Source organism: Mirounga angustirostris, unplaced genomic scaffold (genome assembly GCF_029215605.1).
Source record: "Mirounga angustirostris isolate CCGP_5_RB_7025 unplaced genomic scaffold, mMirAng1.0.hap1 SCAF_3, whole genome shotgun sequence".
Classification (NCBI taxonomy): Eukaryota; Metazoa; Chordata; class Mammalia; order Carnivora; family Phocidae; genus Mirounga; species Mirounga angustirostris.
The window spans coordinates 173149556-173163544 of NW_026991711.1; the positions used below are offsets into that span (position 1 = coordinate 173149556).

General features: G+C 33.7%; 1 protein-coding gene across 1 annotated transcript in view; it reads left to right on the forward strand.

Annotated features, from left to right (window-relative positions):
* Window positions 1-13436, forward strand: part of SPAG16 (sperm associated antigen 16) — a 943524-nt gene extending 930088 nt beyond the window's left edge. Inside the window, exon 16 of the mRNA XM_064587011.1 lies at window positions 12216-13436. Coding sequence (XP_064443081.1) covers window positions 12216-12391 — 176 coding nt within the window. The 3' untranslated portion in view covers window positions 12392-13436. The remainder of the gene's footprint in view (window positions 1-12215) is intronic.
* Window positions 13437-13989: the final 553 nt, after the last annotated feature.

Sequence of the window (13989 nt, forward strand, 5' to 3'; positions counted from 1 at the left end):
AGCACCCTTCAGTTCTGTTAGTTCATCTCTGGCAAATGTCTGGTTGGACTCAACTCAGGCCCAAGGTAGCCCAGACTGGCCCACTAACAACACAGGGAGACAAAACCCTACCTATGACAAACAAAGAAAGCCATTGCAGATGACTGGACTGAAGGCAAATGCAGCTAAGCCACTGGAGTATGGTGCATGCAACACACAAAGGAAACACCCTTAAAGCACCAGGTTCTGGTGAACAGGGGACATTGCACTTCATGGCACTATAGGACCTCTTTCCATAAGGCCACTATTTTCAAGAGCAGTAGATGTAACCAACTTTCCTTACACACAGAAGCAGACATAGAGAGTTAAACAAAATGAGGAGACCGAGGAATATGCCCCAAATGAAAGAACAGGACAAAATCACAGCAAGAGAGCTAAACAAAACAAAGACAAGTAACATGCCTGATAGAGAATTTAAAATAAGGGTCATAAAGATGATCACTAGACTGGAGAAAAGAGTGGAGGACCTCACAGAGATCCTTAACAAAGAAATAGAAAACATTAAAAAGACCCAATCAGAGATGAAAAAAGGAATTCATAACCACTAAATCAGCCCTATAAGAAATGTTAAAGGGAACATTTTGAGTGGAAAGGAAAGACCATTAAGAGTAAGAAAAATAGGAAGCACAGAAACATTAAGTATACCTATAAAAATCCATCAAGGGATTCACAAAATAAAATGACGTGAAGTATGACACCACATATCTAAAACTGGGGGGAGAGAAGTAAAGAATGGATTCAAACTTAAATGACCATCAACTTAATTTAGGCTGCTATATGCACAAGATATTATATACAAACCAAATGGTAACCACAAATCAAAAACCAGTAATAGGTATGCAAAAAATAGAAAAGAATCGAAGTACATCACTAAAGAAAACCAGCAAACTGAGAGAGAAAAGAGCAAGAGAACAGAGAACTACAAAACCATTATAAAACAAGTAACAAAATGGCAATATGCATATACCTATCAGTAGTAACTTTGAATGTAAATGAATGGACTAAGTGCTCCAATCAAAATACACAGCATGACAGAATGGATAAAAAAGCAAGACCCATTTATATGCTGCCTACAAGAGACTCATTTCAGAATTAAAGACACATTCAGATTGAAGGTGAAGGGATGGAAAGGCATTTACCGTGCAAATGGAAGTGAAAAGCAAGCCAGGGTAGCAATATTTCTATCAGACAAGATAGACTAAAACAAAGACTGCTACAAAAGACAAAGAAGGAAACTATATAATCATAAAGGACAAACCCAACAAGATATAACAATTTCAAATATTTATGCACCCAACAGGGGAGCACCCAAATACCTAAAGCAGTTAATAACAAATATAAAAGAAGTAACTGATAGTAATACAATAATAGTAGTGGATTTTAACACACCATTTACATCAATGGATAGATCATCCAAACAGAAAATCAGCAAGGAAACAGAGGCTTTGAATGATACTTTGAACCAGATGGACTTAACAGATATATTCAGAACATTCCATCACAAACAGCAGGATACACATGCTTTTCAAGTGCACATGGAACACTCTCCAGAATAGATCACATATTTGGCCACAAAACAAGTCTCAACAAATTCAGGAAGATCAGTCATACCATGCATCTTTTCCAACCACATTACTATGAAACTAGAAATCAACCACACACACACAAAAAAAAATCTGGAAAGAACAAAAATACCTGGAGATTATATAACGTGCTGCGGAACAATGAATGGTTCAACTAAGAAATCAAAGAGGAAATAAGAAGATACATGGAGATAAATGACAATGAAAGAACAGCAGTCCAAAATCTTTGGGATGCAGCAAAAGCTGTTCCAAGAGGAAAGTTTGTAGCAATACAGGCCTACCTTAAGAAGCAAGAAAAATCTTAAATAAATAGCTGAACCTTACACCTAAAGGAGATAGAAGAAGAACAAAAAACAAAACTCAAAACTAGTAGCAGGAAGGAATTATAAAGATTAGAGCAGAAGTAAATGAAATATAAACTAAAAAATGATAGAACATATCAATGAAACCAGGACATGGTTTCTTGAAAAGATAAAGTTGATACACCTTTAGCCAGATACATTTAAAAAAAAAGGGAGAGAGATGACTCGAATAAAACTAGAAATGAACAAGGAGATATAACAAGCAACATCACAGAAATACAAAGGATTGTAAGAGACTATTATGAAAAATTATATGCCAGCAAATTGGACAACCTAGGATAAATTTCTAGAAACAGGACCTCCCAAAACTGAATCAGGAAGAAAGAGAAAATTTGAACACACTGATTACCAGCAGTAAAATTAAGTCTTTAATAAAAAAACTCCCAACAAAGTCCATGATCAGATGACTTTACAGGTGAATTCTACCAAATATTTAAAGGAGATTTAATACCCATTCTTCTTAAAATGTTCCAAATATATAAGAGGAAGAAAAGCTTCTGAATTCATTCTATGAGGCCAGCATTGCCTTGTTACTAAAACCAGATAAAGACACAACAAAAAAGAGAACTACAGGGCAATAGCTCTGATAAACATAGATGCTAAAATCCTCAACAACATATTAGCAAACTGAATCCAACAATACATTAAAAAAAATCACTCACCAATGATCAACTGCAAGAGTGGTTCAATATTCACAAAGCAATCAACATGATACATTACATCAACAAGAGAAAGGATAAAAACCATATGATCATCTCAATAGATACAGAAAAAGAATTTGACAAGCACAACATCCACTCATGATAAAAACCCTCCATGAAGTAGGTTTAGAGGGAATATACCTCAACATAAAAAAGACCATATGAAAAACCCACAGCTAACATCATACTTAATGGTAAAAAACAGAGATTTTCCCCTAAGATTAGGAAGAAGACAAGGATGTCCTCTCTCAACACTTATTCAACAGAGTACTAGAAGTCCTAGCCAAAGCAATCAGAAAAGATAAAGAAATAAAAGGCATCCAAATTCGTAAGGAAAAAGTAAAACTTTCACTGTTTGCAGATGACATGATACTATATATAGAAAACCCTAAATATTCCACCAAAAAACTACTAGAACTGATAAATGAATTCATAAAGTGACAGGATATAAAATCAATATACAGAAATCTCTTGCATTTCTATACCCTAATAATGAAGCAGCAGAAAGAAATTAAGAAAACTATCCCATTTACAATTGCACCAAAAATAATAAATACCTAGGAATAAACTTAACCAAGGAAGTGAAAGACCTGTACTCTGAAAACCACAAAATACTGATGAAAGAAACTGAAGATGACACAAAGAAATGGAAAGATGTTCCATGCACATGGATCAGAAGAACAAATATTGTTAAAAATTCCCATGATGCCCAAAGCAATTTACAAATTTAATGCAATCTCTGTCAAATTATCAACAGCATTTTCACAGAACTAGAACAAATAATCCTAAAATTTGTATGGAACTACAAAAGACCCCAAATAACCAAAGCAATCTTGAAAATGAAGAACAAAGATGGAGGTATCACAATTTCAGATTTCAAGATATACTACAAAGCTGTAGTAACCAGAATGGTATGGTACAAAAACAGATACATAGATCAATGGAACAGAATAGAAAGCCCAGAAATGAATATGTGGTCAATTAAACTTCAACAAAAGAGGCACAAATATGGAGTGGAAAGAAGACAAATGGTCATGGGAAAACTGGACAGCTATGTGCAAAAGAATAAAACTGGACCACTTTCCTACACCATACACAAAAATAAACTCAAAATGGATTAAGGACCTAAGTGCGAGACCCCAAACCATAAAAATTCTAGAAGAGAGCACAGGCAGTAAGTTCTCTGATGTTGGTCACAGCAACATTCTTTTAAATATGTCTCCTGAGACAAGGGAAACAAAAGCAAAAATAAACTATTGGGACTACATCAAAAAGCTTCTGTACAGAAAAGGAAACAACCAAGAAAACTAAAAGGCAATCTACTAGATGGAAAAAAAATATTTACAAATGACATATTCAATAAAGGGTTAGTATCCAAATGATATAAAGAATTTATACAACACCAAAAAAAAATCTAATTAAAAATGGGCAGAAGACATAAATGACATTTCTCCAAAGAAGACATACAGATGGCCAACAGACACATGAAAAGATGCTCAACATCATTAATCATCAGAGAAATGCAAATCAGAACCACAATGAGATATCACCTCACACCTGTCAGAATGACTAAAATCAAAACAAAAGCAATAAATGTTAGCAAGGATGTGAAGGAAAAGGAACACTTGTGCACTGTTGGTGTGAGTGCAAACTGGTGTAGCCACTGTGGAAAACAGTATGGAGGTTTCTCAAAAAATTAAAAACAGAACTACCATATGATCTTGTAATCCCACTATTGAATATTACTCAAAGAATACAGAAACAGTAATTTGAAAAGATATATGCACCCCTATGTTTATTGCAGCATTATTTACAATAGCCAAATTATGGAAGCAGCCCAAGTGTCCACTGATAGATGAATGGATAAAGAAGAGGTGCCATATATATAATGGATTATTACTCAGCCATAAAAAAATAAAATCTTGCTATTTGCAACAACATGGATCTAGAGAGTATAATGCTTAGCAAAATAAGTCACTTAGAGAAAGACAAATACCATATGATTTCATTTATATGGGAAATTTAAGAAATAAAACAAATGAACAAAGAAAAAAGAGACAAACCAGAAAACAGACTCTTAACTATAGAGAACCAACTGACAGTTACAAGAGGGGAGGTGGATGGGAAGATGGGTAAAACTGGAAGGGGGGATTAAGAGTCCACTTCTCATGATGAACACTGAGTAATGTATAGAATTGTTGAATCACTATATTGTATACCTGACACTAATATAACACTATATGTTTACCAGAATTTAAAAAAGTTTTATGCATCTGATAATTTTTATTTGGAATTTCAGGGAATATCAATTTTCTTTTTTTTTTTTTAAAGATTTTATTTATTTATTTGAGACAGAGAGAATGAGAGACAGAGAGCATGAGAGGGAAGAGGGTCAGAGGGAGAAGCAGACTCCCCGCCGTGCAGGGAGCCCGATGTGGGACTCGATCCCCGGACTCCAGGATCATGACCCGAGCCGAAGGCAGTCGCTTAACCAACTGAGCCACCCAGGCGCCCGGGAATATCAATTTTCATATTGATAATTGAGTTCCCAATAACTCTCCCTTAGATAATTTTATCACTCTAACAATTTAACTTTGTATTTAATTCTAAAGGAATCCTTTATGCAAAACAAATTAAGTTGAAATCTTTCAACAAAACAAGAACTCTCTCTTTTAATGAACAACCAGTGTAAGGAATTGGACAAAATATGTTTACTGTATTCAAAAATACTGTTTGGGTGAGTCTGAGAGGATGTTAGTCAATGTTGAAAGTATAAGCATCAGAAGGATGATATAGTCCAGTTTATTTCCCCTAGAGCAAAAAATGACAAATTTTTATAACATCTTAATATAAAACACTTATCTAAAGTTGTGGAGGTGTTTTGTTTTTGATTTGTTTTGATTTTTGCTCACTAAGGCACTGTTGAATGTTGGGTACATGGATGGGCTCTTTGAGTTCTAAAAGAATAAAAGCTGCTTTTCTAAGTCCCCTCCTTATTCCCAGGAAGCTAATTGTACAATAAGATTCTTGGAGTCAATAAGTGCCATTAGGGTAACCACAGAAATGAAATTTTGAAATATTTCTTGTACTTAAACAGAAATTAATTTTAAAGTATTCCTAGGAGCAAGCACAGATTTAGCTGAAAACTGGAGCTGCACACCCAAGAGATGTTACTCTGACTCATATTGCATTTTAGTAAGGGCAGCTTAATCACAGTAGGAGAGACAACATTGAGCCAATCAATAAAAATTCATCTGAAGGTTTTAGGGCATGACATAGAGGATAAGATCATGAGATTTGGAGTCATATAGCCCCCAAGTCACAACTCCAGTACTTAAGTTGTGTGGCCTTGGACAAGTTGCTTTCATCTCTAAGCCCAATTTTCTTCTTGTTTGAAGTAAGATATGTGCTAGCACTGTCCAATAGAAATACGTGAACCACATATGTAATTTTAAATTTTTAGTAACCACATTTTTAAAAAGCAGGTGAAATTGATTTTAAAATATATTTTATTATTACATGTAATCATTATAGAATTATTAATAAAATATTTTGTATTTTTTTCCTAAACTCTGAAATCTGGTGAGCATTTTACAATTATAGTGTATTTCAAGTTGCACCAGCTGCATTTCTAGTGTTCAATAGCTACATGTGAGTCATAAATGCTATAATAGTTTGGGGCAGTTTTATATCTACCCCATAGGGTTGTAGTAAGGATAAAATGAGAAAACATGTATAAAGGGCTTAGAGCAGTGCTTGGCAAATAACAAGGACTAAAAAAAAAAAAAAATGTAGGCATGAAAACTGTTATTACTACCACTGAGGATTACAACAGCCTATGTATTAAGCTGGGGTGGGGGGCAGTAATGCAAAAATATGACATGCCCGTTCTCCAGTAATTACAAAGTTAAGAAGGTAAGACAAATACACAGTTAACTATAATTTATGGTATCTTATTACCACATGAATTGTATCAATAAAATGCAATGAATGCTCAGAATAGGAAGAGCTCCACTAGGGATGCCTTATGCCAAAAAGATGAAGAAAATAATTTTGAACTGGGGCTTAATATATGGGTTGACTTTTACTATGAAGATATAGTTGAGGACCATGGAAATAGCAAAGAAAAAATATTTCACCAGACAGAATAACAGAAGCAACAATCCAAAGATGGGGAAATTAAAAATATATTCAAGAAATGATGACATATCATTTGATAGAGAACATAGGATTCATGTAAAAGTGTAGTTGGTTGAGTAAATGCTGATTTGTATGGGAATGCAGAGGTCTTGAAAGTCTTATTAAGATACTAGAACATTATTCAGTGTCAGAAGGCAATAACAAAAAAAAAAAAAAAAAAAGCACAGATTTGGGAGTCAGAGATCTGATTTCAACCAGGTTCTTTAACTGCCATAAATACATTTTCTTACCTTGGGCAAGTCATTTCATCTCAGCTGTTTTTTGTAAAATTAGATGGTTGGATCTAAAACAAAACCTGAAAATGTCAGAGTTGTAAGGAGCCTCTTTGCTGCTGTTATTGTGGCTGCTTTTGGTGTTGTGCTAATCAAATTTATGGTATTTTAAAATAGGGGTGACATAATTGAAGAAACACCTTAGGAGTTAATATGTAGATTTTAAAGTAAAGAAATTATAATAAAAAGATCATTTGGTGTACCATCTCAATAGTCCTGCCAAATGAAAACAAGGACTTAACAGTTTTAAATTAACGAACTATAGAAAATTAGTAAAAAAGAATGTATAGAACTTGGGCTGAGGATTGAGAAGGAGAAAAGGTGAGAAATGAATGTCACTATACTTTGAGGTCTGGAAAACAGAGATAATATAGTATCCAAAATAGAAATGGAAAAAACTAAAGAGATAATATTGCTAGAAATGTGAGAAGAGATTTAACATCAGTCTTTATCCATTGGGTCTGATTTTTAATATGTACAATATATGCCTTAATAAGGTTATGTATTTAAGAATTAATGGAGATACATATATCTCCTGCAAGAATATGGATGTTTTAGTTTCCGAGTTCCACAAAGTAGTAAAATCAATACTGAAGAAAAGACTTATGAGATTAACACAAGCATTAAGCTTAAGAGCCTATTTACCTATGAAATTCAGTGGCATTCATAGAAAAGCCCCAAAGTGTCACACTTAGCTGAGTTTTAATTTATGAAAGACACACTCAAGTGAGTAAATGAAGCAAGACTTTTTGAACAGTAAAGATTTTGACCCAAATGCCAGATTTACCTTTTCTGAGTCCCATTCTCCATTAGCTAAAAAAGGGAGAATCTCTACTTCTGAGGGTTTAGTACAGAACATACTAAGTAACATATGGAGCTGTAGATGCCCAATAAATGATGGTTACTATTTCAGGTCATTCTGATAAACCTGAAAGACAAAGAAATATACTCATATCCTATCTACTTTAAAAATGTTGTAAGAGTCTTTGCACTCCTACTTATATCACACCTTAACTCCTCACAATTGGGGTCAAAAATAGCATGCGACTGTTGCTCTCAGGTTGTGAGTTTGAGCCCCATGTTGGATGTAGAGATTACTTAAAAATAAAGTCTTAAAAAATATATATATTGTAATCTTTTTTTAAAAAAAAAGATTTTATTTATTTATTTGAGAGAGAGGAAGAGAGGATGAGCAGGGGAGAGGGGACAGAGGGGAGGGAAAAGCATGTTCTCCACTAAGCAGGGAGCCCAATGAAGGGCTTGATTCCAGGACCATGAGATCATGACCTGAGCCTAAGGCAGACACTTAACCAACTGAGTCACTCAGGCACCCCTATATATTGTAATCTTAAGAAGAATTTGTCTTGGATAGGAGGTAAGTGTTGAAAAGCCTAAAATAACTCTTGGCTATTCTAGGTGTGTATTCTTAAAATCAAATTGAATCTTCAGATATATGTGTATCTATAATGAATTAAAAAACCTTCACTTTGAAAAAGTGCCAAAATTTATTTGTACATTCTATTAGCATGAGATTAAGACTTTCTAATTTGTTGGTTTATCCAAAGTGACTACATATACCCAGATAAAATTTTATGACTTGACTTTAATGGGCTAATTCATTCTATAAACTTCTTCAAGAGATTCTATTGTTAATGTGCTTAAAACAGTAAGTATATTAAAATATTCAAGTTTTTATTCCAAATCCAATTGAGACAGTTTTGCTCAAGATATTGTTAAACATAGTTTTCAAAAAGTTTCTTTTTAACACAAAGCAGTAAGAAGCTATATCATCTTAAGAAAGTTATAAGCTTATTTGGAGCTAAAATTTCAGAGACCTACTAATTTTCAAAGGTTGGCTGTCTCATTTAATAGCAGAGCAATACTTTGGATAGATGAAATTTACTGCTTGTCTTCTAAGCCAAAATGAATGGCAAATTCGTCCAATAGAGTAAAATAGAGAGCAACACATGTAATTTTCATTCAAACCCCATTGGTCATCAAAAAAGATGCTGATTTAATCAATAGAGTATTTCAAAATCTTGGTAAATAAAAATAAGAATTGATTAACTTTTTCAGAGATGTGTGAAGAGATAGTCATAAGCACTTGCTGTTGATATATACTGAGTTATTCATATGAAAGAATAGCAATCACAAAATTATGTCACTCTTCTCCCCAGCCTGCTTATTTTGTTACCATTCTGTGAAGTTTGGTTATCTTAATAACTTAAATGTTAACAAAAGAAGAGAAGCAAGTCATTTTTTATATAATATTCAAATATTTATAGTTTATTGTAAAATACATTTATAAATCAACTTGGCTATTTCTATTTTTAAATCAATGTTGATTACTCTATGTTTTTTAATCAGATATTTTCAATCCATGTGATATTAATGGAATATGTGCATTCATACCTTGGTATAATTATTCTTGTCAGAATACTATGCTAAATTGCATTTTAAATAATCTATTCAGTAATTACATGTTACAAGACAATTGTTTTGGTTAAATTGTGTTATAACACTTTAATAAAATAAAGTATAAATATATAATTTATCACTTATTTTTTATTATTTCCCATTTTTAAGGAGGCATATTAACTTTAACATAAACATTAGCACAAGTTTTTATAAATTCTCATGGTACTGCTAAAAATTTTATCTGTACCAGATTTTTATTCCATTGACCAAGTTGTAGATAAATGTTCTTCCTAACTTTGTCATTAAGACTCTGCATTGGGATAACAAATGATTTATATTCTGATTTATTTTTCATTGCCAATCACCAGGATATTTAGAGAGATACCTGTATACATGTCTGTAAATACTCCACTTTCTAGAGATGCTACCAATAATCAGACTGTAATTTTTTTTTTTTTTTTGAGAATGCCACCTCTCTCACACCAACTAGATACTAATGTAGTAATTGACCCATCCTGGTGAGTAATTCTGAAAATCTTCAAGCCTAGAAAGGGTTTAGCTCAATTCCCAGTAAAGCTAATTTTAGGTCAGACATTGTATGCCATGTAATAATCCCATATACTTTAAATAAAGTTGAACATGATTATAAATTTATACACATTTTAGGAATAAGTTAACATATATATAATCACAATCTTGCAATCTTCTGTAAATGAGTTCAAGTAAACCTGAAAAACCTCACCATAAACTTACTAAAATCTGTTCTATCAAATACAAGTTTTTGAAACACCTGAGGCATGGTGCTGGTGAATTATATAATCCTATCATTAGGTTCTTATATTATGTTCTCCATTTTATTGAACTTTCAGAAATTACCAAGAACCTCTATAAATGTTTACAATTATAATTTTTACAGATCTAACTTCAACAAAAGATAATGGTTTAAAGCTAAATCTTCCTTTTTATGAGCTTTGGTTCTGTTTCATTTCAAAAATAGAAAATAATATTTACCCCTTTCCTATCTGTTGTATGAAGACTAGAAGAAAAAAGGTATTTGTTTGACTCTTAGGAAAGTCACAAACAGCAATTGTCTATAGAATGAGGCTAGAAGTAGAATCCATATGTAATGCTTCTGTCAGCAAAGACTTAGTAGAAGAGGGTTTATAATAAATATTCACATCTGCTTCTCTGGACACTCTAATCCATCCTAAGGATCTTTGCTGTGTCAGGTTTTGTTCTAGATGAAGAAGCCCAATAGTTATAAAAGTTTGCAAATAGGCCATATTTATCATGGTTAGCTTTACTTTTATAACTTTTCTGTTTTCAAAATACTCATGATATTTTGGGGTATAATTTGTGATTAAATACTTCACTGTGACTTTTATGACAACATCATTAAAGAATTTTTACTATGAAACAGACAAATTTTATTTTCACAATATATCACCTACTTAAAATCTGTCAAGAAGGCATCATTGAAAACAATACCATGCTGGATGTGGAAAACACTACTAAAAGCCCAGGCTCTGGATCCAAAGTGACTGTGATTTAATGATACCTCTCTCCATACCTCCATATTGTGCATACCTCCTCTTGAGCAAGCTACTTCACCTTTCTAAATCTCTCTTTGTTCATCCATGTAATGAAGTTAATATTATTTTATCATTAGATCTTGTAAGGATTATATGAAATTATTCACATCAGGTACAAAATCTAGTATCTAGCATGTTGGCAGTTTAGTCAGTTTTAAATATTATTACTGGAATGATAATATGCCTTCTAAGTATGATTAGATAATTCCATGGATAGTCCTATTCTCATACTTTTTTGCCCCACATACTGACTTTATGTAAACATATTTCATTATTTTTACTTACCTCTAAATTCCCTGATAGTTTGCTACCAGACTTCTTTAATAAAAGCATTAGAATTGGATTGCTGATATGTTTTTCACTTGAAGGAAATTATTCACTAAAAATTATACAGTATAAAAATTGAGAATACTCTGTACTATATTTAGCTCTTATGTAATATAAACTTAGTTTAACAGAATTTTGAATTTTAAATTAGAGTAAAAAAACCTAAGTCATCCTTGAACTGGAGGTATTTGTCTTCACTTCAACTCCAAAAAAAGTTCATAAGTGCCATAATTTTTAAAGCATAAATGTATATTATTATAACTAAGTAAAGATTTAGCATAATTATAACAAGTCAAAGTATAATGCAAAACTTAACATGTAAATTGCCCATTATATAGGGACATAGATTTTAAACCTATGCTTTGGACATTTTTTCACAAATAATTCACTTGAAAAAGAAACCTGCATTGTTTAGTTGCTTTCCCCCTCATCTTCTCAAAATTATTTATTAATCCCAAATATAAGGAGACTAGGAGGGCATTTGATAAAGTAGGTAGGGCATTAGGCTTTACTTCCTTATTTTAAAATTTTATAATCATTGACATGTCTTAATTTTGACTGGAATTACTTCCTATACAAATGAGAGTTAGCTCATATTTAACAACTGACATCTAATATGAGTCTATTGAATTACAATTGAAACAAAACTGTGTATTCCATTGCTTAGAAACTGTGACTGCTTGAAATTAAACTTTATATTCTCTCTCTCTCTCTCTTTCAGGTCGAGTTTTAGCTCAGGCGAGTGGCAGTGGGGTTATCCATTTGCTAGATCTTAAATCAGGGCAGATTCACAAACTGATGGGCCACGAGAGTGAGGCTCACACAGTCGTGTTTTCTCATGACGGAGAGTATTTGTTTTCTGGAGATTCTGACGGCACTGTTCGAACGTGGTCTTGATGGTCAGCATATCCCACTGCGGACGGCATTCCCCTTAAGGCTTGAAAATACCTTATGTAGTCAGTCCCAAACCAGGAAATATCTGGTTAAATATGCCAGCAGGTAACATTTACAGTTTGCTTTAAAACATGCTTTGGACATGTATTTTAGTGCTCGTACTGTTACCAATAAAAAAATAACTTTTTGCTCATTTATTTGTGTCTGGGTCTTTATTTCTTTTCCATTTTGATAAGAATTTAGAGACAGAGCATCTTTGCTAGGGGTTTGAAAGAAACAGCTTTACAATGACGCCTAATGACAGACTAGATGAATTACAGGAGATTGATTTTGAATGTTAGAGAACAAACTGCAGGAGAACAGGGCTACTTTTTTTTTTTTTTAATCAAATCCAAGCTGCAGGAAGACCTGAAGTTTAATCATGTAGCATGGAGAAAGTCTTTCTGCAACCAAAGGGTCAAATAGAATCGGGGAGCATATATGTTCACAGATTCTTTGACAATGATTATGCTTTATCTATTAATAATAATCAAGACTGCAGTTGGCTTAAATCTAAATGCAATGCTCTTCCAGAACTTTCATCTCTGCAGCCCCTCTAAGAATGCATAATTACAATGTTTTGTATTTTTTATTGTAATTTCAATGTCAATAAGTATCTCGTGTGTAAAATGTCTTTCCCACTCCTAATGCATGCATCGGCTGTATAAAGTGCGACTGCCTTAGAGAACACTCTAGCCTCGTCTAAAGAAGCAGCTCCGGATTTCGACCGAGCTGGTCTCAGAAGCCAGTTGTTGGCGCTGTCCGTGGTGCTGAGGAATTCCCGGCTGCCGGCGAATGAGCTCCAAATCAGCAGTCTGCAAACTGCTCTCAGTGATGCAGAAACCCAGCTAAAGTTGCTCCTTTCCTTCACGTCCACAGTTAGTATTTTCTGGTGTGTAAGAGGGGATTCAAGCAACATATTGTGGATGATGCTGATGGTACTGCCAGCGGAGTGGGCTTTAAGCTACAGCATGCTATTGCTGTTTGTGATCCTCAGAGCCTAGCCAAATCACCTCTACTGCCGTACCAAACACTGTGTAAGTGAACTCATGTGTGGAGGAGGCGTAATCAGCCGGTAAATTTCATAGAAGGATCTGAGAAAATGCTAAAAATAAGTTCAACATGATTCTGCTACTGGGGTCTGGATTTCTACAGGACCAGCATTGCTTCTTGCTTTGAATTCTGAAGACAGGTCCAAAGCATATTTCTTATGTGTGTCTGCTGTGTTTCTCTCTGGAAGGGCGGGAGACTGCTTCTTGACTGTGTTTTGAAATGGGAGGTAGAGAGAATGGATTATCTTTAATTCATGCCTGAAAATGTGTTCTTTGGATAATTAAGAGGAACTGCTTTCCTAAAACATACCTGATCTTTTAGTTTATATTGGTCTATGACTCCCACCACCACCATTAACCTCCAGAGTGATTAGGTAAGTGTATCTTATGACATGAGTTATGTTTGTTTTCTCAAAGAAACAGATGCAGTCATTTTAAATCATATGTAGCAATATGGGGAGGGGGGGAAAGTTTAGCTGGAAAGTGATCCTCAGTTTAGCAATGTTTGCT